This window comes from Leguminivora glycinivorella, chromosome 15 (assembly GCF_023078275.1).
Source record: "Leguminivora glycinivorella isolate SPB_JAAS2020 chromosome 15, LegGlyc_1.1, whole genome shotgun sequence".
In the NCBI taxonomy this organism is placed as follows: domain Eukaryota; kingdom Metazoa; phylum Arthropoda; class Insecta; order Lepidoptera; family Tortricidae; genus Leguminivora; species Leguminivora glycinivorella.
In genome coordinates, this window is record NC_062985.1 from 11,171,002 (window position 1) to 11,193,169 (window position 22,168).

The following is a 22,168-nucleotide window of genomic DNA, read 5'->3' on the forward strand; positions in this document are numbered from 1 at the left end:
TTGTTTATCGAGCTTTAGACCAATATAGAAATATGGTATGATACGTTAAGAGGTTTGAGGTGGTTCTATTGAACTGGAGTTCAATTTGTGGCGTTGATTTCCTTGCCTTGTGCTACATCCAGATCTCGACATGACTTAAGCCTGGTGCCCACTAAGCTCGCCGAGTCGAATCTCATTAATTCGCCTTCTGCATTTCTTATGAAACTACGTCCATTAGCGACGCGTCGAATCGGATTCATCGTTCATTGTAAATGTATGCAGGGCTCGATTCGACGCTGCTCGACTCCACCTAAGTGTCCTCAAGGCTTTATGCAGCCTTTGTGACAGAGATTTCATACCTAAAGAGTACCATGGGTGGTTTTAATCACTTACGCCGTGTCTTGCGTGGGCGACGGTTGCGCGACCGTCGCCGTCGCGTCTCATCGCATCGTCTACTTCCATATTGATAAGGTTTGATTTCGTATGCATCGCATCGCCGTCACGCGACCATCGCGCGACCGTCGCCCACGCAAGCCACGGCGTTAATACTGCAGTTGGTGAAGTGGTACACAGTTGTGACATCTGAAGTCTACTCGTACCGTAGGTATGCCAGTAAGTAAAGTAAAGTAAAGTTTATTCATAATTAACTGTGTACATAAGATGGTATGATATACAGGAAATACAGTATCAACAGTTGCCCATTTCGAGCGTACTATATTCTTAAAAACTACTGACTATATTAGCTTACTGGCTAACTTATAATTATTACCCGGGATATTTCAGAAAAAACTCATTTAGGTTGTAGAAAACATTTTCTATCAACCAATTTTTTAACTTAAGCCTATATCTATTACCCTCCTCAACTGGTAAGGCGTTAAAAATAGATTCTAGATGTCGCTGTATGGGAATCAGCAGCGATGAAGATGACGTTTAATAACTTTATCACTATTTTATTAATATATAAGAATATCATCTACCTACGTCTACAATACAGTGACTTTGGCGCAGTGAATTTAGTGTCGTAGGCTAATTCCACTTCGAGTTGTTAAAACAACGATACATGTTATGCGATTACTCACAGACGTCTGAACCGATTTGTATTATTTTTAGTAATTCAAAGGTTAATTTAAGGTTATTTGCCAACCAGCTTAGGTTACCAAATTAAAATTAGTATGAAATAACTTTGCACTAATGCAATCCACAAGATTTTGTGGATAAAATGCAACTCTCTCGTCCGTTTTCGAAGAACTAAGAGAGCCTTTACCAGTCGGTGAAGTGGCAAAAAAGATTTGATTTAAATATAACACTGTAATTAGTAACGGTCATCGAAGTTATGAAACATAAAATTACACTAAATTGGATTCCTTCAGCTTAAACCGTTTGTGTTATTGTATTTTTAACCGATTTCAAAAAAAGGAGGAGGTTCTCAACGCACTTTTTGCTAATCACGAGAACATCATATGAAAAACGAAGCTTAAAGACAAACAATGGTTTATATGTATAAAGAAGAGAAATATGCAAACATTTATTTCTACAGGAAAAACCAACTAAGTAGGTATTAGACTGTTTCATTAAATCGTATTTGATCGCCAACTAAATACATTCTGAATATATATACGACAAAGTAGTAAACATAAAAATATGTGACAATCCATAAGAAAAGGGCCCTTATGGCGGTTTCTAGTTACGGAGATATCGACGTTTTTGTAAAATCGTTCGAAATTATCGATTTTTGAATTTATGCAAAATAGTAAAATATACGAATAGACGTGCAATTGTAGCTTGGTTTCAGTAGTGTACGTTAAGTATTTCTATATTAAAATTCAGCTCAAAGTTTAGTAGAAAAGGGCCCTTATGCCAGAGCGCGTTCGAAAATATGAAAACTGTTGTTAAAAAATGTTGTAATTACTTACAACTTTTGTTTATAAGTTAGTGTATGTTATATAGGTACGATTCAATGAAGTACTTTGATACCTAATTTAAAAATTACCCGATTTAGGTACCTAGTCGTCACTTTAAAATAAAAATCTTACTCGTGAGTAGCTACTAAGTGCAATCTGACTTCAAACCTCACTCGGCGGCGTGTCAAAGCGAAGATGTTCTTCCTTTGACTAATGCCGCCGTTACCACTGTCTCTCTCTTACTCGCGACACTTCGCACGCCGCGCTCTTCACGCGGCGAACGGACCGTAGTTTATGAATGGTCCCTTATTGGTGACATTATCGGTGGTAAGATGTGTTTTCTTCCGATATACTAAGTGTCTTAAATAATTAAAAAACAAATATTAAGAATTACAAATCGATCTGGTAGGTACTGTGTGAATTAATAATTATAATAAACGTTTTATGAGAATTACTGATTAATGATCAAGATTTTAAGTTTACTTCATATAACATTTTTTCTTTGGTATTCTGTTATAATACAAGATAAGTAACTAAAATAATAAAATACATTAGCAATGAGTAATTTTTATCTGTGATGGTCATAAGGGCCCTTTTCCCAAATGTATGGGAGTCAATAATTTGTGATTTTTATGTAACTTTAAAAATTTATAAATAAAAAAATAAGACATGCAGAATAATTCTGACACTTTAGTTATAAATGTGTAGACTGATTAAATATAATTTAGAAGTCTCTATACGAAAATTATTATTATTATAGGAGCAGATGTTAAATATTCTAATTGTGATATTCTGATTAAAATATACATATTTAATGAACCATGGGATTTTATTTCTGTCCTTAAATGTAAGTTGAAACATATATAACTATGTACTATAGTTCAGATAGCAACATATTAGAAGAAAAGCCAAAAAAATATGTTTTCCTAATTTTTTCTTATAAGCGACTTGCCCTAATCAAAGCTCGATTTTTCATGATCTGGAAGTCGATGAAACACAATCACAACTGATTCTCAAAGAAATGTACCTTGAGATACACAATCAATCGTCATCTATGTAACTTCCAATGGGAACACCCTTAAAGTGAGTTTCAAACTTCTTTTCACGTTTTCTCAAAAGTGCAATACTTATCATGTGTATGCTTGATGATTTTTTAAAAAAAAAGTACGTGGCCTAGGGCCATGATTTTTTTTGTATTAGATAGCTTATTTAATGCAGATTTAGGATCTGTGCCTAACTCAATACCTGCCATAAGGGCCTTTCTGTGATGGATTGTCACATATAGGTTTTAAAATGCCATACACATAACGTACATTTCTTCATGTTTTTATATAAAACGTGCCTTCAAACTTTAAAACCGCATTATCTCAAAATCGCCTATTTACACATAGTCGGTATTTGCAGTAATATACCGTTATCCTTTCCTTCGTCACATCACATGCAAAACCAATTATAGTCCCTATACAACTTTTTGGTAGAATGACATTGCTGATGTTTGTAAACAAACATCTTCTGGAAAAACATCTTAAAGACATTTGGTGTATTTAGCCTGACTTAAAATAAAGAATTTTGTTGATAGTTTTATTTGCAAAAATCAAATATGTACACATTAAACTTTTTTGTAGAACATAAGATGGCTACTTTAACAAAATGTTTAAATGCAAAAAAACACTATACACCATTAAAAGGTTCTACTTGGCGGATAAAGCATAAAAGTTTATATTAAATATTCATGTCACATTCTGGCAGTTTATAATGCAACAAATTGACTATTAAGTAACTTTATGCGAAAGCTATCTTTTGAATGCAGCGTCGTATCAATACATGGGTTTTAACATATTGTAGCCTTTGAAAACCTTATTCTATAGGTGCTAAAAACTCGATTTCGTCAAAAAGTCACTTAGTCGGTATTTGCATTAATGGGACGACTTATAATATTAATTGGTGGCCCTTACCTCCGACATCGTGTTTTCAAATACAGGCACAGAGACGCTTATTTGCAAGCGATAGTCTACATCGATAGTATTGTCCATACTATATCCATGCCCGTACATTGATTCGTAGTATTGTCCATATTGATCCTAAAATGAAAAAAATCTTATTTCAGTACAGAACTTACATATAATTTAAATTTCTGTTTTATTTTCCGCACCAATTGTAAGTTTCTGTTTAGTCCAATGGTTGACTGGTAGAGAATGCCTTAAGGTATTACGGCATTCTCGCCATTTGTACTTTATGTTGTGCAATAAAGGTTAAATAAATAAAAATAAATAAAATATAATTAAATTTAAATGTGGAAAATTACTGACTTGAACTCACTGCCTCTGGATTGATACTCCTGCGCTATGCCATCTAAGCCACCAAGACCTCAACCATAGACAGCAATATTTTCCATCATATAGGTCTATGGAAACTGTAGCAACATCTACTTCCATTGAACAAATAACAAAGTGGCATATCACAAAATGACAGACGATGGCAGTTGGAGGATCCGAAAGAATGCCGAAATTGAAGAACTAGTAGCCAAGCCAAACATAATAGGTGAAACCAAAGCGCGTCGTCTCCGTTGGCTAGGTCACCTTGAAAGGATGAGTGAAGATCGGGCAGTCAAAAGAGCCTACTTGGGAAGACCGAATGGACGCCGTCCTGCTGGTCTCCCAAAATATCGTTGGGCGGATAGAGTGGAGGCTGACCTCCGTGAGCTCGGCGTCGGCGAAAGCTGGCGCGATACCGCTCAAGACCGAGCAAAGTGTCGTGCTCTTGTGTTGGAGGCCAAAACTCATTTTGGGTTATCGCGCCAGCCAAGTGAGTAAGTATATCACAAAATGACGCGGCACCGAGACGGCTCTGTCTACTTGCGCCCTTATCCTCCCCTCCCACCGCAAACAAATAATAGATACGCAAATAACTATAACAAACCACCACCAAAAATTTAAAATTCGACACGTGTTTCGCTTCTCTGCGAGGCATCCTCAAAACGCAAGAAATATTGTGCTATTATAACACATGAATTTTCATTACATGAATTTTCGCAAAGTAACCCCAGCGTGCGTAATAGCCGAATGGCACAAACGCTCACGAAACGAAACGCTCGTAGATTGGCGCAACAGAGCCAGACTACCTTTCGCGGCGTTTCGTTTCGCGTCGTAGAAATGCCATTCGATTACGGGGCCTGATTCCATCGATTATTTAAAATAGGTACATACTAGTCTAACTGAATGCATGTAATCCTTCATAAGCTGCGCCGGGTCGAGTAGCTTCTTCTTGTCGCGCCGTAGCGCGAAGTAGCGGTCTCTCTGTTCTACGTTTTCTTTCTCTATCCAGTGGACTTCACTGCGCCTTGGATCCTTGGAACAAGGGGAATTCAAACAGTTTAATATCAACTGATTTTACGTTTTTGTGATTATTAGCCATCAGTCTTCTCTGAGTAAAGAGTAGGTATTACCTACATCAGGCAGTTCTCAAAAAGTTTGTACATAGCAAATTTTAATTGATCCTATTTGGTTACCAACATTTAGTGATGTAAGTCGACTTTCGTAAGATATATACAGGATAATTGTTATAATTAAGAAAATATAGATACTAGAGAACCTTAATGACCAAGTAAAACTTACTAAAATCTCAATTCATGAAATAAATCTTGGTGACAAAAAAGGAATAAAAAAAACAAATTTAACTTTTTCTTTAATTTTTGTACAAACTTTTCGAGAGCTTTGCGAGCTTTGGTCTTCTTAGAGACGATTCGGTAAATAAAAAAAGTTTTATTCTATAACTCCGGTTATGAACATATCTGGGAAGAAAATATGTACCTACAATTAAACTATATGTAATTTTCAATAGCTTGCTGCTTGAGCGGTTAGGTTAGGTATGCAAGTATGTATCGATGTATCGATGATATCGAGTATGTATCGATGAAAAATTACAGGGTGATCTCATAAAGGCATGCTGGTTGGCTGGTAAATAACTAGCATGCTTATGAGCATATATAGAGTACCTTCAAGTACCTCGACATGCGCGTAGACGTCGCTGAAAACCGTGAGGCGTTCTTTCCTCTGGGCCACTAGAGGGCGCTCTAGCACTCGAAGAAGGCGCAAAACCTGCAAAACGAACTGCTGGAGTTGCTTAAGAAAACACCAAAATCACCATAGATGTGCCTTTAAAAATGAAGAAGTTCCTTCAACTCTTCACGAATTCCATCATCATCAGAATATCACCTGATTAATATGGGACCAGCTAGGAGGTAGCTCCTTTAAAAAAAAATTAAATCGGACTACCGGTTTCTTTCTTTCTTCTTCTTTAATTGTCAGTAAAGGAGTCGGTCTAAAAAGCCCGGCTGCTAACGATCATGGATATGCAAGTTTTTTTTTTTTATGGGATAGGAGGCAAACGAGCAGACAGGTCGCCTGATGGTAAGCGATCACCGCCGCCCATGGACACCCGAAACACCAGAGGTGTTGGAGGTGCGTTGCCGGCCTTTAAGATGGGTGTACGCTAAGTTGCAGAAATATTTAAAAAAAACCGGCCAAGAGCGTGTCGGGCCACGCTCTGTGTAGGGTTCCGTAGTTTTCCGTATTTTTCTCAAAAACTACTGAACCTATCAAGTTGAAAAACAATTTTCCTAGAAAGTCTTTATAAAGTTCTACTTTTGTGATTTTTTTCATATTTTTTAAACATATGGTTCAAAAATTAGAGGGGGGGGGACGCACTTTTTTTTCCTTTAGGAGCGATTATTTCCGAAAATATTAATATTATCAAAAAACGATTTTAGTAAACCCTTATTAATTTTTAAATACCTATCCAAAAATATATCACACGTTGGGGTTGGAATGAAAAAAAATATCAGCCCCCACTTAACATGTAGGGGGGGTACCCTAATAAAACATTTTTTTCCATTTCTTATTTTTGTACTTTGTTGGCCTGATTGATATACATATTGGTACCAAATTTCAGCTTTCTAGTGCTAACGGTTACTGAGGATGGACGGACGGACGGACGGACAGACAGACATGGCGAAACTATAAGGGTTCCTAGTTGACTACGGAACCCTAAAAACATAGTGAATTGAAAATTTCAAACGGGAAATAACGATTTGCAAGCAAAAGTATTTATATACATTGCTAAGTTTTTCGATAGGTATGGATTTATTTCAAATCACACACAATACACAGCAAATCTAAATGCTAACATCCTGTTTAGTGTTTATTAATATGATGTGTGTTACCATATAAGTGTTTTGGCTGTATTACACTGTAAAGTCTGTAAACTTCACACACAAATTCACACACCCTCACACACACACACTTTCACATATAAATGTGAAATAAATGATATTGAAATTGAATCCGGTGTATAATCAGACTGAAGCAACGTACTTTGGCTAAGTTTCTACTTAGTTCTCTTGCTTCAGTCTGGTCTGGTCATGCATTCTAGGCATGTTTCTGCATGCCTTGATTGATTTTTACTGAACGTCCACCAGACTACAAAGTTATGAAATAAATGAATGTGAATATATATTACCAAATAAGATACATAACCTGTTCAGTGACATCTGCGTGTGTGGTGAGCTCAGCGAAGTAGCCGTCTCGTGAGCAGCTAAGATGGAGGCTGTAGTCACGGGTGCTATCTCTCACCCCAAACGGGTCGTGCAACCAGATCACATACAATCTGAAAACAGGAGGTTAGTATCACAATGTCTAGAAAGCAAAAGGAAAAAAAGAGTTTTGAATGATTTACAGTTATTTTCATTAGACTTATATTGACCGGGATATAGACCGTGATTACCTTTCTGATTTTTGTCGCGAAGGAGGGTAGATCGCGCGCTGTCTACGCAACTTTGACATCCTCCGTCACTTATTTCGTGATCATGATGCATGCAACTGCGTCGAAATATCGGGAGCTCGACAAAAATCAAAAAGGTAATCACGGTCTATATCCCAATCAATATAAATCTAAAAAAATGACAAAGTTCATAAATGGTCGTAATCGTTTTTAGTCTACTTCGTGAATGGTCTAGAACGCAAAATGCCATAAACCCAAACGCATAATCATTGGGAATTCATTGGAAACTGGTTTTATACAAGAGCTACAATATAAACCCGTTGTAAAAATTAAACCGACACCAACTTTAGCTTTAACCAACACAATGCCCTTGTTGCCGAATTGCCTCGTTCCGTGGTTCCTCAATCCAAACTGAACATTACGAGTATGGTCGGGAATAAATATTTACACTGTCTTCGACATCCCTGACGACTGAGCTGACGAGTAACAGAAAAATTACCTTATCAATCCATCAGGGTCCAATAGTTGGATAAGTTCCGTCATATTCTCGTTCAAGGTGTCTGTGATAAGCACGATCGCCTGCTGGCAGGGCCGACGACGTCCCGGTTTCTCCCTCTGATTCAGAAATTGTTAATTTGTTTAAAAACAAAACCGATACTGATATCGATGCAGCTATAAAATAATCAAGAGAACTGAAAAATAGATTGTTTTGATGACTAAAACAATTTACTGCAGATACTACAGGTTTCGAGCCCCAAAACTTGTTGCCCCAGAAATTGTTTATTATCTGTGTGCTTTTGAATAATAGTACATTACATCAGAGGCCGGGAAAATGAGGATTTCCGGCCAAGTGGGTATATACGGCCGAGCGAGCGCGCGAGCGAGGCCGGATAGGGATACGAGGCCGGGAATCCGTTTTCACGCCGAGGCATGTATAGTGCTTTTCTCAAACATACAATGAAATAAAAAAAAATGCTCTAAAGGACAATATTTTATAAAAGAAAGTTACTTTGCAGGCCTAGGCCTGAAAAATAATATGAAATCCCTTTACAGTCCTCTCGAGTTGTTGCGCCCAAAAAGCGATACTTCCCAGCCCATTTTAAGGAACGTAAAGACAATATTTCATTGCATGTTTGAGAAAAAAATATTCTATTCTATTTTATTCTAAAACCGAAAACAGTTGAAAGTCGGTCAAGCCGACTCTAGGATAATTTGGGTTCAATTGTGGGATGAGGATAGCAGACTGCCACTGAAATCACAATTTGGTTTTCTTTCAACACTGAATTTCTGAGGCTGACATCAGCAGTTTCATGTCTCTTACCCCTTTTGGAATACAAGCGTGAGTTAATGTATTAGATATCTCTTGTTCAACCAACTGTGGTACCTGTTCTTGTAAAGTGCGGACGGCGTGCGTCATTACCACTGCCATGTCCGTCTCATTCTTGAACTGCAGGTACTTCATCGATGCCATTATGGCCGCTGTATTGATATGGTTCGCCTGAAAATTAGAGCTCAACAATAAACACTTGCTACGAGCTTGTACTTGTATGGCCTAACGTCATGGGAAATGTATGTAATTTTTTTTGGTTCAAGTAACTAAGTAACCATTTGGTAGGGCTGGTCACTTTTCCTTACAATGGGTGACATTTTACGTGGCGCTTACGCTATCGAGTTACATTGTAAACGTCGATAACTCCTGGTAGAGAGAAGAAGACTTAGAAGACTCTTAATGACTTGTAAATCTTATACAGCTTAGAGCTGCCGCTTCGTCCCGCGTCGTCCCGCTTCGATGCGCCCGTCCCGTACCGTCGTCGGGCTAATGTAAATAGACCTTATATACCTATCGGTCTGGCAATGAGTTATTGTCGCTTGACTGTAAATAGTATAAAAGTAAAGAAAGAAAATAGTAGAAATATTAACATACTTACCGATATAAGCACGTCCTCACCGAAGCAGGGAATGATCGGTGTGACCGTGATGTTGAACCTCAGCACGTTAATGTGGTCGTCGTCTGTCAGGGCACTGAGCAATGCTAAGATGAACTGCTCGGCTATCACCTTGAATAAAACCAAAAATATTAACGAGCATTGTTGTATTTCTTATATGTACGAGTAGGCATGTAACGAATGCTACAAAATGGGACTTTTAAAAGCAATGGTATTTTGCGCAGACTAGAACGGTAATATTTAAGTCGGTACTGCGATAACTTTTTCCACTCACTAGCTCGGAAACACGTGTTTTGTCCTTTAATACCAGCGGGTAAAAACGCATTTTATCCACTAGTGGGTAAAGTAATTTGACCTTGAATAAAGTCAAATTAACTGCTTTAAAATTGACAAAAAAAAGGTGAATCTAGTAATTAAGATGATTTACCACCTGTGGAACTACTGGAAGCAGTGATAAACGCATTTTTTAAGTTGTAGCAGGGGCGGCTCACTCTGCGATTCTATCGCCGCGCTACAAGTACATGCGGGCGGCCGCGAGTTCGCGGCCTAATCAGGGGTGGCTCGCATTCCCACGGAACGCACGTTCGCACTTTCTATTGTTACTATACGTCGCGAGTTTTTTTAAAGGTTCATATGCGATATCCGCGGGTGGAATGTCTAATAATGCTTAGTTAAATAAACATCATGAATAAAATAGGACAATCTTACACTTTCTACTATCGATTAAGTAATTTATGTCCCACGGAAACGTTCAATAAGGCTTGTGACGTTGGGACTTAAACAAAAATAATATAAATACTGTATATATACCTAGAAAGGACCCAAGACTTGAATATAATTGAATAGGTATTAATTTTTTTTAATCCGTAGTCAACCCTATCGTCCGACGCTGCGCACGTGCGGCTCGTTTCTTTGTAATAATTTTGTAGGCATTTAAAAGGCGGCATTTCGTGAACATCAAAGCAGTGGGCCTTCTGTACTTGTACTATTATGTATTCTGTGGTTGTAGTTTCCTCGCTATAGTGAGGGGAAAAGTTTTGTGTTACACTCGGGTGCAAATGTATTCGGCGTTAAAATACAACTTTGCCCCCTTGTATAACAAATAACTTCGTCCAGAAATGGATGATCCCCAATTAAAATTAGGTTTAAGCTTACTTATATTCTAAGTCTTGAATTAATATAAATTTCCTTTCTTTATACGATAATTTGTAATACTTTTTGGGGAATAAAGGCTATTTTTATTTTTTATTTTTATTTATAACAAATAACTATTACATCGATAAAATTTTCTTTCAATTTGTATTGGTTAAGTGCGAGGCCGCTGTTACGCTTATATTCACTGTTCCCTCTTATCACATTCAGGGATAAGTATACCTTGTTGGAGGAGTTAGTAGAGGAGTAAATACATGGACCATGAAGCATTAATCATGATAAGGATGTGGCACGCCGCCCGCGCTCACATACCACAGACGCAAGCGGCAGTTATACACACCCATGCAGACTGTTGTCCTGCTCATTCAGGGATGAGTACCTTGTCGATTGAGTTGTACAGTCAGCTGCAGAGAAAAGTAGACCCCCTTGCCTACAAATTTGCATACAAGGGGCTTGCTTTTCTCTGAAGCATCCATCATAAATGAGAATGTCTCTGGGTGCGCCCCCGGCGCTCACGTACTCGTAGGTACCGCGGACGCAAGCGGCAGGGGTACACCACCCGTCGGACTGTTGTTGTCCTGTTCATTCAGGAACAACTGGAACAAGTACCTTATTCGATGAGTTGTACATGGACCCAGACGCGTCCAGCATGATAAGGATATCTCTCGGCGCGCCGCCCGCGCTCACATACCACGGACGCAGGCGGCAATCGTACACGCCCGTTGGACTGTTGTCCTGGTATTCGTCATCTTCCTGTTCCAGCGACAAGTCCAGCTTCTGCATTGATTCCCAGGATGCAGCTTAAATTTTCAGATGGAGATCAGTGCAATATAAAAACGAAAAAATAGTAAACGATCGACGAACTATGATAGAAAAGTCTGGACATGATCTACGATTCTATACATTATAAATAATTTTTAAGAAAAAAAAAACCGCCGCTTTTGGGGTTCTGATGAAAAAAACCTGCGAATGTTGGATTATGTATAATAAGAAATACCAAATGTCACTGTACTAAACGTAAATGCATGCTGTTCTTATAAAAATACCAAATTCACTATAAGTGTGCCGTTCAGATTTGAGGAGTTCCGTTCTGATCATCAGCAGCAGTTCCACTGCACCAAATGTCACTGTTCTGAATGAAAATGCATGCTGTTCTTATAATAATACCAAAGTCACTATAAGTGTGCCGTTCATATTTGAGGAGTTCCGTCCTGATCATCATCAGTACTAATTGAGAACCCCCTTCCTTGAGATTTGGAGCGGCGGTTAAAAATCTTGGAAAACTGACACTATTGTCACAACCCTGCCAAATTATGATCAAGGCAAGGCAAAATACTCTTACTCGGTCTTTACTATAAAAGGATTATGCTTACCCGGGTAATGTCTCAAAAAGCCTTTGGCACTGCAGAAATATTGGAATCCAAGTGAAGCGTCTTGGTGGTAGTTGTCTCGGAACACTGTGTCTAGAGCTTCTGACCAGTGCATGTCTTGGAGGACATTTGGATCTGAAAAAAGAAATGATCGCCATTTTTTTCGTACCATCGCGATGACAATCTGGAGATAAATGAGGACAGTTAAAGATTATTGTCTACGTAAAGACTTAAGTACAAAGAAGCCTTAGCATTGAAAGTGTCGAGCTCGAGTCGAAAAATGTGGGCATCCCAAATATCACGAATTAAGGCAGATGACCCCACAGAATAGCCAGCCTACCCCAGACCTCAATCGCTAGCGCTTCAACCAGATAAGCCTTTGTTTCTTTTTATCACTCTTCCGTAAGTTCCGTTTGGATCACCACGCAGCGTGAGCTATTGACTTTTTGTTACTGGACCAGTTTTAAAAACGCAGACGTAACAGACTCGTACTATCTGTGCGGAAAAAAATGTTGCTGAAATTATGGACAGGAGGACCCTATACAATCCATGATCTCTTCTCTTTCCGAACACTCTATCTAAGTATATGACATTGTATAAGTACTTTACCGCAGTCAAATACTTCAGTAGCGACGTGCACGCTGCTAGAGTTGAGAGACATCTTGGCGTCAAAGTGTGAGCTGTCGTGCAACACCTCGTAGTTTTGACTGCGACACGTCAGCAGTTTCACGAAGTAGTAGTCGTGTGAGTCTGGCTTCTTTGGTTTTGGCTTTGGATCGCCCAGTTTCTGTGACATAGGTAAGGAAACATGGGGTAAGAAGGGTTTTTCTTGCGGGATAACATAGAAAGTCGCCGTAGTACTTCGTTAAGTATACCAAAGAGGATAGAGTATTATAGAGAGTTACTGGCGAAGTAAAATGTGTAATCACAGTACATAGACCGCCATCTCTTGACACAAGCTTAAAACTTTGATCCTCAGTTTTGACAATTTGACCCATATTTTTATCTTGATAGTTATGTGTTAAAATGTCAAATATTAATATTAGCGCCATCTAGCTGAGCGTACCCCAAAGGTGTAATGCCATCTAGGCCACCGTACCTTTATCTGTATGGTACTGAGGTACGTTTTGTTCTTAGACTTTATCTGTCTATACGGAGTTATATGTCTTTGGTTATACGGAACGTTTTTCATCTTAACCCTCGAGAAAAACCCTTTAATGCTAAGAAGACGTAGCCTATAGTTGGAAATAAATAGATGGAGGTTTAGGTACCAAAAACGTATGGGTTGGGAGAATGTGCCCAACTCTACCCTAAAGGTTAGTAACTTATTATTAATCTGTGCCTAAAGCCCCTAAAGGTACAGATATAATGAAGGGACGATCAAAGACGGAAGGCATATAGGACTAAAGCCTTCCTTCCGAGAATTTTAAAGATTATGTTTGGAGTCAGTAATCATTCATAAACTTACATAGCTGTACTTGAACTGGTAATCCTTTGGTGCTTTAGTCTGACTCTGCAACTGCTCAGCTTTCCTCATAATAGCTGTCGCAGCGGAGGCTCTCTTCATCAGCAAGTCTGCAAAGGCCCCAGCAGCTTTATCAACGATGGCAGCGCCATCTCGTTTACCGCTCTTCACGTTTCTAAAACGGGATAAAAGCGCTTGTCGACGGACAACGTACTCTTCTGTGGCGTGCAGCTTCTTGGCTATGTTTTCGGCCCATTTCTGTATGCTGCAAAATTCAAACTATGTAAAGAATGGTTTTGAGTTAAGATAGCATTTTTGCTTAATGCTTACCTCGCTAATAGTGCTACAGAGCTATGATTTAATGTTTGAGAAGTGAAGAAGAGTGAGATTGAAATAAAGATTTTGATATTTGGTTATAATAATATTGTTTTGCATTCGTCCTAAGATGGTCCTAAGGTAATTCATTGGCAATTCGCTAATAAGTAGCTCCCGTTGTTTTTGATAACTATCAAAATATTTCGAAGACTTAAAAAAAACTTTAGAGTTTAATAATAGTACATTGTGCAACAAAGGGAGGAAGTTGAAAATCATTAACGAGAGTAAGTTAAATCGCGACGGCTTGCCGGAACGATTTAAAGACTCGAGTTAGTACCTAATATTCATACTCCCCGAGTTACACACAATGTTTTTCATCACACTCGCAATGTAAAAAATATGTAAATAGATGTAAAAAAGTTAAGTACGGTACAAGAAATTTCATTATTCCCTTGGGAGAACGATTTTTCTATAACTCACGCTCCGCCTGCGTGCAATAGCACATTTAAAGTGCGGGTGTGATGAAAATGTAATATTAGACATTTTAATTCGCAACGCAACAACCTACGTTATTAGTGATATTACGTATATGTAAGGTAATATCAACTGCAAAAGTGCATGGCGAATTCATCAATGAATTCATTCATAATTTTTCCATGCACTTTTACAGCTGATAGTACTTACCTAGTTGCAATCCATACTAATATTATAAATGGGAAAGTGTGTGTGTGTGTGTGTTTGTTTGTCCGTCTTTCACGGCAAAACGGAGCGACGATTTGACGTGTATTTTGATGTGGAGATTCTTGAAGGGATGTAGAGTGACATAGGCTACTTATTGTCTCTTTCTAACGCGAGCGAAGCCGCGGGCAAAAGCTAGTACTCACATATTTGGATAAATAATCTTGTACTTCTTCTCAGGCTTAGTTGGTGGTTTAACATACGGCTTTTCGCCCAAATCGCTCACTCCCAGAGGCGTCGAGTTGGTTCTGTTCCTGCTCATACTTAACAAATACTCTTCGTGGTTTTCTAGATCTTTCTTTATTTGTTCTAACGATCGCGTATCGCTGCCAGTTTTTGGTTTAGCATTTTTGGCACTAAGTCCGGTTTGAACTATTGTTGCGAATATTAGTAAAGCTATTTTCATGATTGGTTATTACTGAGGTTCGATGCACATTTAAACTTCAACTAGGTAGGTACGTGGTATGTGAGAGAGTAACGTAGGTATTTTCATTGTAAGTAGTTTCATTTTTTCTACCAATTTATTTTATTAATCAATATCATTTGTAGTGTAACTTGTGAATTGTGAAATTTGACAAAACGGATACTTACAATCAAATTAAATGTACATATGTAATTACTATTTATCAAAATTATCACTTATTTTCACACTTAAACAAACGTAAATGCGGCGCTAGAATTTCCGCTATATACTTAACACAATTATACTTTCACTTTTTGTGTTAGCAATATCAGAGATTGCCTATACTCATTGATTCATTTCACTGTAATCCAGATTATGGGTCTATATTTCCTAAGATTCACATCTCGTGCACTAGTTACACTATACACGGTGTAAAGCTCCGCACGGTGTCTGGTGTACTACACGCACCGCGGCATCCCCGGCGCGACGGCCGGCTCCCGCCATCCTGGCGCCAACCCGAAAATCTCCCCCACCCCGGTCCAAAACGACTTATGGAGCATGCCGCAAATTCGTCCGCTGACCCCGTACGAGCAATAATTTCTGAAAATTGCGGGTGAAAACAAAGAATAAGACGATTTTTGACACAATGGACTGAAACATTTTTAATGACAAAGTAACAAACCTTCCGTGAGACATCGATACCTAGGTATAATTATTAAGTACGTCCCTGATGAGGGACGTACTTAGCCGAAGCATCGAACCAATTCACCTGAATGTAAGATCGGACATGGGGGTGTTTAATATTTCACGTTTCAGAGCGATACAAAAAGTTCGTCAGGTTTCCGTTCTTGAGATCCTCTATGCCGATGATGTCTGCCTGATGGCTAACAGCTTAAATGCACTGCAAGGCTCCATAGAATCTCTAAGTAACTCGTGTGACAGATTTGGCTTGGTGATAAGCGTCACCAAGACCCAGGTACTCAGACAACCAGTTAGAGGTACCAGCGCTGATAATGCTCAAATCGTCTTGGGTAATTCAGCATTGAAAGATGTCACAACTTTCAAATACCTGGGCAGCCAAATACGTAGTGATAATCGCCTTGCCTCAGAAATTCCGTCACGCATAGCCAAAGCTGCAGCCACATTTGGCAAATTAAACCAACGTGTTTGGAAGTCGCACGATCTTAAACTCCAAACCAAGCTTTCTGTGTACAAGGCCATGGTGCTCCCAATACTTACCTACGCTTCAGAGTCTTGGTGCCTGTACAAAGGAGATATCAGAAAGCTTGACACTTTCCACATGCGTTGCTTACGCAACATACTCAGGATTAAGTGGCAAGATCGTGTGACGAACACAGAGGTTTTGCGACGAGCCAATATGTCCGGTATGGAGGCAGCTCTAATGAAGAGCCAGTTAAGATGGTGTGGCCACGTTTGTCGCATGGATGACTGTAGACTCCCTAAATTCGTTTTCTATTCGGAACTTAAGGATGGAAAACGCAGCCACGGGGGACAGTTTCTGCGATTTAAAGACGTACTGAAGCGCCACCTTAAAGCCTGCAATGTCTCACCTGAGCGTTGGGAGGAGCTGGCGGTCAGGCGACCAGAATGGCGCAAGAAGGTAAGAGAAGGTGTAGCTACTTTTGAAGAAGCTCGACTAGAACACCTAGACCAAAAGCGCCTTCAACGGAAGTCTCGACCCAAGCCGTCCTACGCATACACCTACAACGAACAGGGCCAGCTTTACTGCGCACAGTGCGACCGGATATTTAAGACCAAGTTCGGATTCGCGAGCCATATACGTGCTCATCAGAGGAAAATGTAAAGGTCGCCGTTGTCGGATACGACATGGAGGACTATATATAATTATTAAATATGATTTTTTAATAAATTACATTTCAATTATTCTTTTACTTGACTTTTAAACATGTGCATTGATATAGCATGCCTTAAGTCGATAGGTAAATCAGGTAATGAGTAATGAGACTAATGAGACTAAAGTAATGAGTTCTGCAACCAAACTGCCGGTTGAAATAGTCTCGCCGAGTATTTAAAACCCGTATATTGCGTTTATACATTCATCACCATTCATCATCGTTTGGTCATTTGATATTTGCCAGTCGCTTTTCGGTAAAGGAAAACATCGTGAGGAAACCGGACTAATACCAATAAGGTTTAGTTTACCCTTCGGGTTGGGAGGTCAGATGGCAGTCACTTTCGTAAAAACTAGTGCTTACGCCAAATCTTGGGATTAGTTGTCAAAGCGGACCCCAGACTCCCATGAGCCGTAGCAAATGCCGGGATAAAGAGAGGAGGATCATCTATGCGTGCCTAACTTTTACTATGTTATGGATAAAGTTACGTCTTTCTTTGCCAAATTGGCAGTGAATGAATCGACCTACATTTATATTGCGGTGTTTTGGCTCATTCACAAGTTTGGCGTGAAACAACTGGTCAATATTTAAACTGCAACCAGCAAGGCTCTGCGGACTGTCGCTTGGTTTTTATGAAACAATCAAAGTTCAAGAATTGTCTGTAGGTACAGCCGACAGGTAAAATATTATAATCTTGAGGCTGTGTAAACTACAGTGTGTTTATGCCGATAATAAAACCTTAAACCTTTAAATTTAAACCCCTTTTAACATTTTCTTTCATCTACTCAAACATGTAACTGGAAGAGATCTCTTGAAGGGATAAATTCGTCTTTGTACTTCGCTTTTCCTACTTGTTTTATGTGTTTACGTAGGTACAATAAGGCCCACTTGCACCAACCACTTAACTCAGGGTTAGTGGGCTGTCAACTGTCAAATTCCATATAAAATGGTGGGTTAACCCTCGGGTTAACTCACCGTTGGTGCAAGTGGCCCTAAGTAATTTACTTCTGCTATTAAATTACTAATACTACTAGTTAAGTACATATACAGACTGGCTGGTAGACACAAGTTACAAATATAAAATAATTAATTGTATGTCTTTCCCATCACGGAACAATGGTGTTCCGGACCTTTGGGAGGCGTGCGCGGGGCCGAAGCCAACGCGTAGAGGCCCTTTTGACACTTTAATGAAATGTAAGAGGTACACCGAGCGGATGCTGCCCTTACCCGTATCATGGGACACACGCAGAGGCAGCACCCGCCAGGGTGTAAGGACTATTTGAGAGCTAATGGAATCTAAAATGAACTGGGCTATTTTGATGAAAGTGATGGACTAAATACTGGGCTATGGATAAAAAACCGGACGCCTGCCTAATAAAATGGTATCCAATTTTATTTCCGGCAGACGGTGACTCGTCCCCACAAGATGGGCCCCCACAAAAAGCGACATCCAAGATGGCTCAAGGGCAACACCGGTGTGGGAACTCAAGGGTGTTGAGAGGTGTACTGTACACCGCTTTCTGCCCAGTGGCTGTCAAGCCACTGTACCAACTCGCGTCTTATGCAAATTTTCACTTCCACCCCTGGGGCATGTAGCCCTAACGACTCCACTCTGGACGGTCAGGCAAGCCAGAGGTAGAGAGTACTGTCCTACCCACCCGCCTTACGGGTAACAGAACTCCCCAGGAGCACTCGGGTACGTGGGGTCGCTGTTCCCCAACAGCTCGCCACAAGCTGCCCTGCGTTGACTGATTGCACTGGTTAAACCAATGGGCGATGGGGTCGTCACATCCCTACGCCATAATTAATTAATTATTATTAATTAATTTACTCATTAATTAAAATTACTTGTCTTACACGCGATACTGTCTTACAACAATAAATTCAAATTTTATCTCGATCAGTAGCTAGTTGTACTGATTTAGTGATAACACTGGTTTGTTGTTAAATCCTGGATTATCATGCTGATAAGTTGATACCTCATCATTTTACTACTAAACGTGTGTCGACGTATACATTAATTGGTCTACTGTAATTTGTTATTTGACTTATTTGTTAGAAGTCTTAGAGATCCGCTAAATAATTTGAAACCAATTAATTCATCGCCGTCGTCATCAAACATACAGTTTTACTCTTCTCTTATCTCTTCTTTATATTAAGGACTATTAGCTTTTGCTCGCGGCTTCGCTCGCGTTAGAAAGAGACAAAAAGTAACCTACATATGTCACTCTCCATCCCTTCAACTATCTCCACTTAAAAAATCACGTCAATTCATCGCTCCGTTTTGCCGTGAAAGACGGACATACAAACAGACACTTCCCATTTATAATATTATTATTAGTATGGATAAAATAAACATGTGACATCGACTGTACAGTCAACAAATTGGAACCCTAGGCCACTATATAACAGGGATGTAACAGAGCTCTGCTTCTGCTTCCGTTTCTGCGGAACTTCCGTTTTGTTTTGCACATCCGCTTCTGTTCCGGTTCTGTTATTTTTCAAACGGAAGTTATAACGGATGTCGGAACCTAGCGCGACGGTGGGACATGAGCGGCGTACATCAAAGACCAACAGACCCCTTAGCACAACTTGCCTTGTCGCGCGCGAGTCCATACATCAAGCGCGACTTCAAGTATGGACTCGCGCGCGACAAGGCAAGTTGTGCTAGAGGGGCTGGTCTATACCTGTCATTCGCTCATTTCTCTGCTTGCCACGTGCTGCGATACTAAACGCTAAGGCGGAAGGCCAAGCCAGTTCTTAAATTCTTAGTTAGTAAACAGTAAACACCTAAAAGTTGTAGGTAATTTAATTAGTTTTGATTTATGTTATACCTATGTGGTATTTTTTCTTTCACAGTGTGTTAAAAACCCCAATTTTGTCTCACCTTGTTTTTATTGCATAATTCTACAGTTAAGAAGGTTTTGAATAGTAGACTAAAACTCCGAGGGTGCTACGGCTTCTAGTTTTTTTATAAAAAATCTTAAAGTTTGCCTATACCCGGGTCCTAAAATTCATAAAAATAATGATTTCTAAAAATCTATAATACTTATTTAAATTTCAGTTGAACCAGTTGATTAGGCGTATAATACCTGACCTTTGTGCAATTTGTTGTTTATTTTCTCTTTTTACACAAGGAGAAATTTAGGAATTTCTGTTTTTATGTTTTTAATTTTTAATTCGGGAATAACGCCGTATTAGCACATGAAACCAAAATAGAACGATAGCTTACACGTGTTTTCATAAGCCATATTAAAATCACGTGCTAATTCCGCGTTAATCAAAAGTTAGAAGTGATATTAGTTATAACCGGATTTTTTGTGACTAGGGTTGTTACTTTAGGCTACTTATATCCGGATTCGATTATTAACTTTTCAAACTCAGATTCAAACTCTCGAAGCTTGGAGATCGATTTACTGTCATTATTTAATAAGGCCATATAATTTTAAATAATTCGTACACTTTGACAGAAACATCAACACTCACCGAAATCATTGCGATGGACGGCCGGATCTGTTTGATTGGTGGCACATTGGACTAGCAATTAGGAGGTTGTGGGTTAAAATCCCACCTGAACCATTTTTTTATAGAATACCATAGTGCATGATCACTGTTGATTTTTTCCTGTATTACTTTTAAAATTACAATAATCCAAAAATGTACTGGTAGAGAATGCCTCCTGGTATCAAGTTCGCCTTTGTACACGTTATATTTTGCAATTCAGTTGAAATAAATAAATAAAGTGATGAAATTAATGAACTTAAAATCGGGAAACTGTCCGGCCACGAATTAATACATTGCAGAAAATTTTATTTCGGCCATGATATTTTAAAGTATTGCGTAATGCACTTCCTTGTAACTAAGTTCTATCTCATAAAAATAATCTAAAAATCACATGTTTAATCTCAATTTTCTTCAATTAATGCTTTATACATAACTGTATTGATAAAACTAATATTACTAATGAACGTTTATTAGGCCTTACACTTTCCTGATAATAAAAACGGGTCACTTTGTATGGAGATCTGCATACAAAGTGACCCGTTTTCATTGTTCTTGAGTTTATGTTCTTATTAGAAACATACTCTGCAGAGTGAAATATGAAATGCTACAATATGGCCATCAACTTGTTCAATAAAAATGAAGAATGACGTAGGCACTAGTTTTTACGAAAGTGACAAGCGCTGATAGAAAGTACGCCTCCTTACACGTAATTTAATGCACATTTAACATTTTAGACCTGGATCATAACTTTCAGTAACGTCCGGGTATTCGAGGTGACAGCCCTGAATTAAAACTTAAATTAATGATATCTTTTGATTAACGCGGAATGAGCACGTGATTTTAATATGGCTTATAAAGACACGTGTAGGCTATCGTTCTGTTTCGGTCTCGTGTGCTAATACGGCATTATTCCCGAATTATAAAATGAAAACATAAAATTAAAAATACATGAATTTCTCTTTATGTAAAAAGAGAAAATACACAACAAATTGCGCAAAGGTCTGGTATTATACGCCTAATCAACTGATTCAATTGAAATTTAAATAAGTATTATAGATTTTTAGAAATTATTATTTTTATGAATTTTAGGACCCGGGTATAGGCAAACTTTAAGAATTTTTTATAAAAAAACTAGAAGCCGTAGCACCTTCGGAGTTTTAGTCTACTATTCAAAACCTTCTTAACTGTAGAATTATGCAATAAAAACAAGGTGAGACAAAATTGGGGTTTTTAACACACTGTGCTACGTAACGTATATGCATAATTTATTAATTTGACTGAAAAACTGTGATGCGTAGTACCGGCTTTACGTAGCGGTATTTGCTACGCCGTAACGCGCAAAGCCTCGTAGCAGGGGCGTATTCTGTACATAACTTATTTTATTGTTGTTAAGAAATAAATCTCTCAGTACAGATAGCAAGGAATAAATCTCAGTATTGTAAACTTGAAATAAATGTGTTCTTGTTATCAATTTATCACAAAGAAAGATCGATTTGCTTGTAATCGCATTAACACGTTCGACGCCGGTGACACAGCGTCTGTGATCAAAAAATCCTTACTCCTATTTCAAATTAAATAAAAAATGATTGAACATACAGTTATGTTATTCAAAATTAAATCTAAATACGCTTTGGTTTCAAAATTTGTATGTTTTTGATATTGCACAAGATTACCTTTATACAGTACCGGGTGGCACAAATATGTGTCATTTTTAAGACAGATTTCAGCGGTTCTCAAAATTTT

General features: G+C 38.7%; 1 protein-coding gene across 1 annotated transcript in view; it reads right to left on the reverse strand.

The window, feature by feature from the left end:
• The window catches only part of LOC125233811 (voltage-dependent calcium channel subunit alpha-2/delta-1-like), a 40,558-nt gene extending 25,577 nt beyond the window's left edge, over positions 1-14,981 (reverse strand). The window contains exons 1-12 of the mRNA XM_048139941.1: positions 14,791-14,981; positions 13,595-13,856; positions 12,736-12,913; positions 12,130-12,261; positions 11,366-11,556; positions 9,587-9,715; positions 9,043-9,156; positions 8,158-8,273; positions 7,415-7,544; positions 5,885-5,977; positions 5,087-5,227; positions 3,836-3,961 (exon numbers count right to left, since the gene is read on the reverse strand). Coding sequence (XP_047995898.1) covers positions 3,836-3,961; positions 5,087-5,227; positions 5,885-5,977; positions 7,415-7,544; positions 8,158-8,273; positions 9,043-9,156; positions 9,587-9,715; positions 11,366-11,556; positions 12,130-12,261; positions 12,736-12,913; positions 13,595-13,856; positions 14,791-14,906 — 1,728 coding nt within the window. The 5' untranslated portion in view covers positions 14,907-14,981. The remainder of the gene's footprint in view (positions 1-3,835; positions 3,962-5,086; positions 5,228-5,884; positions 5,978-7,414; positions 7,545-8,157; positions 8,274-9,042; positions 9,157-9,586; positions 9,716-11,365; positions 11,557-12,129; positions 12,262-12,735; positions 12,914-13,594; positions 13,857-14,790) is intronic.
• Positions 14,982-22,168: the final 7,187 nt, after the last annotated feature.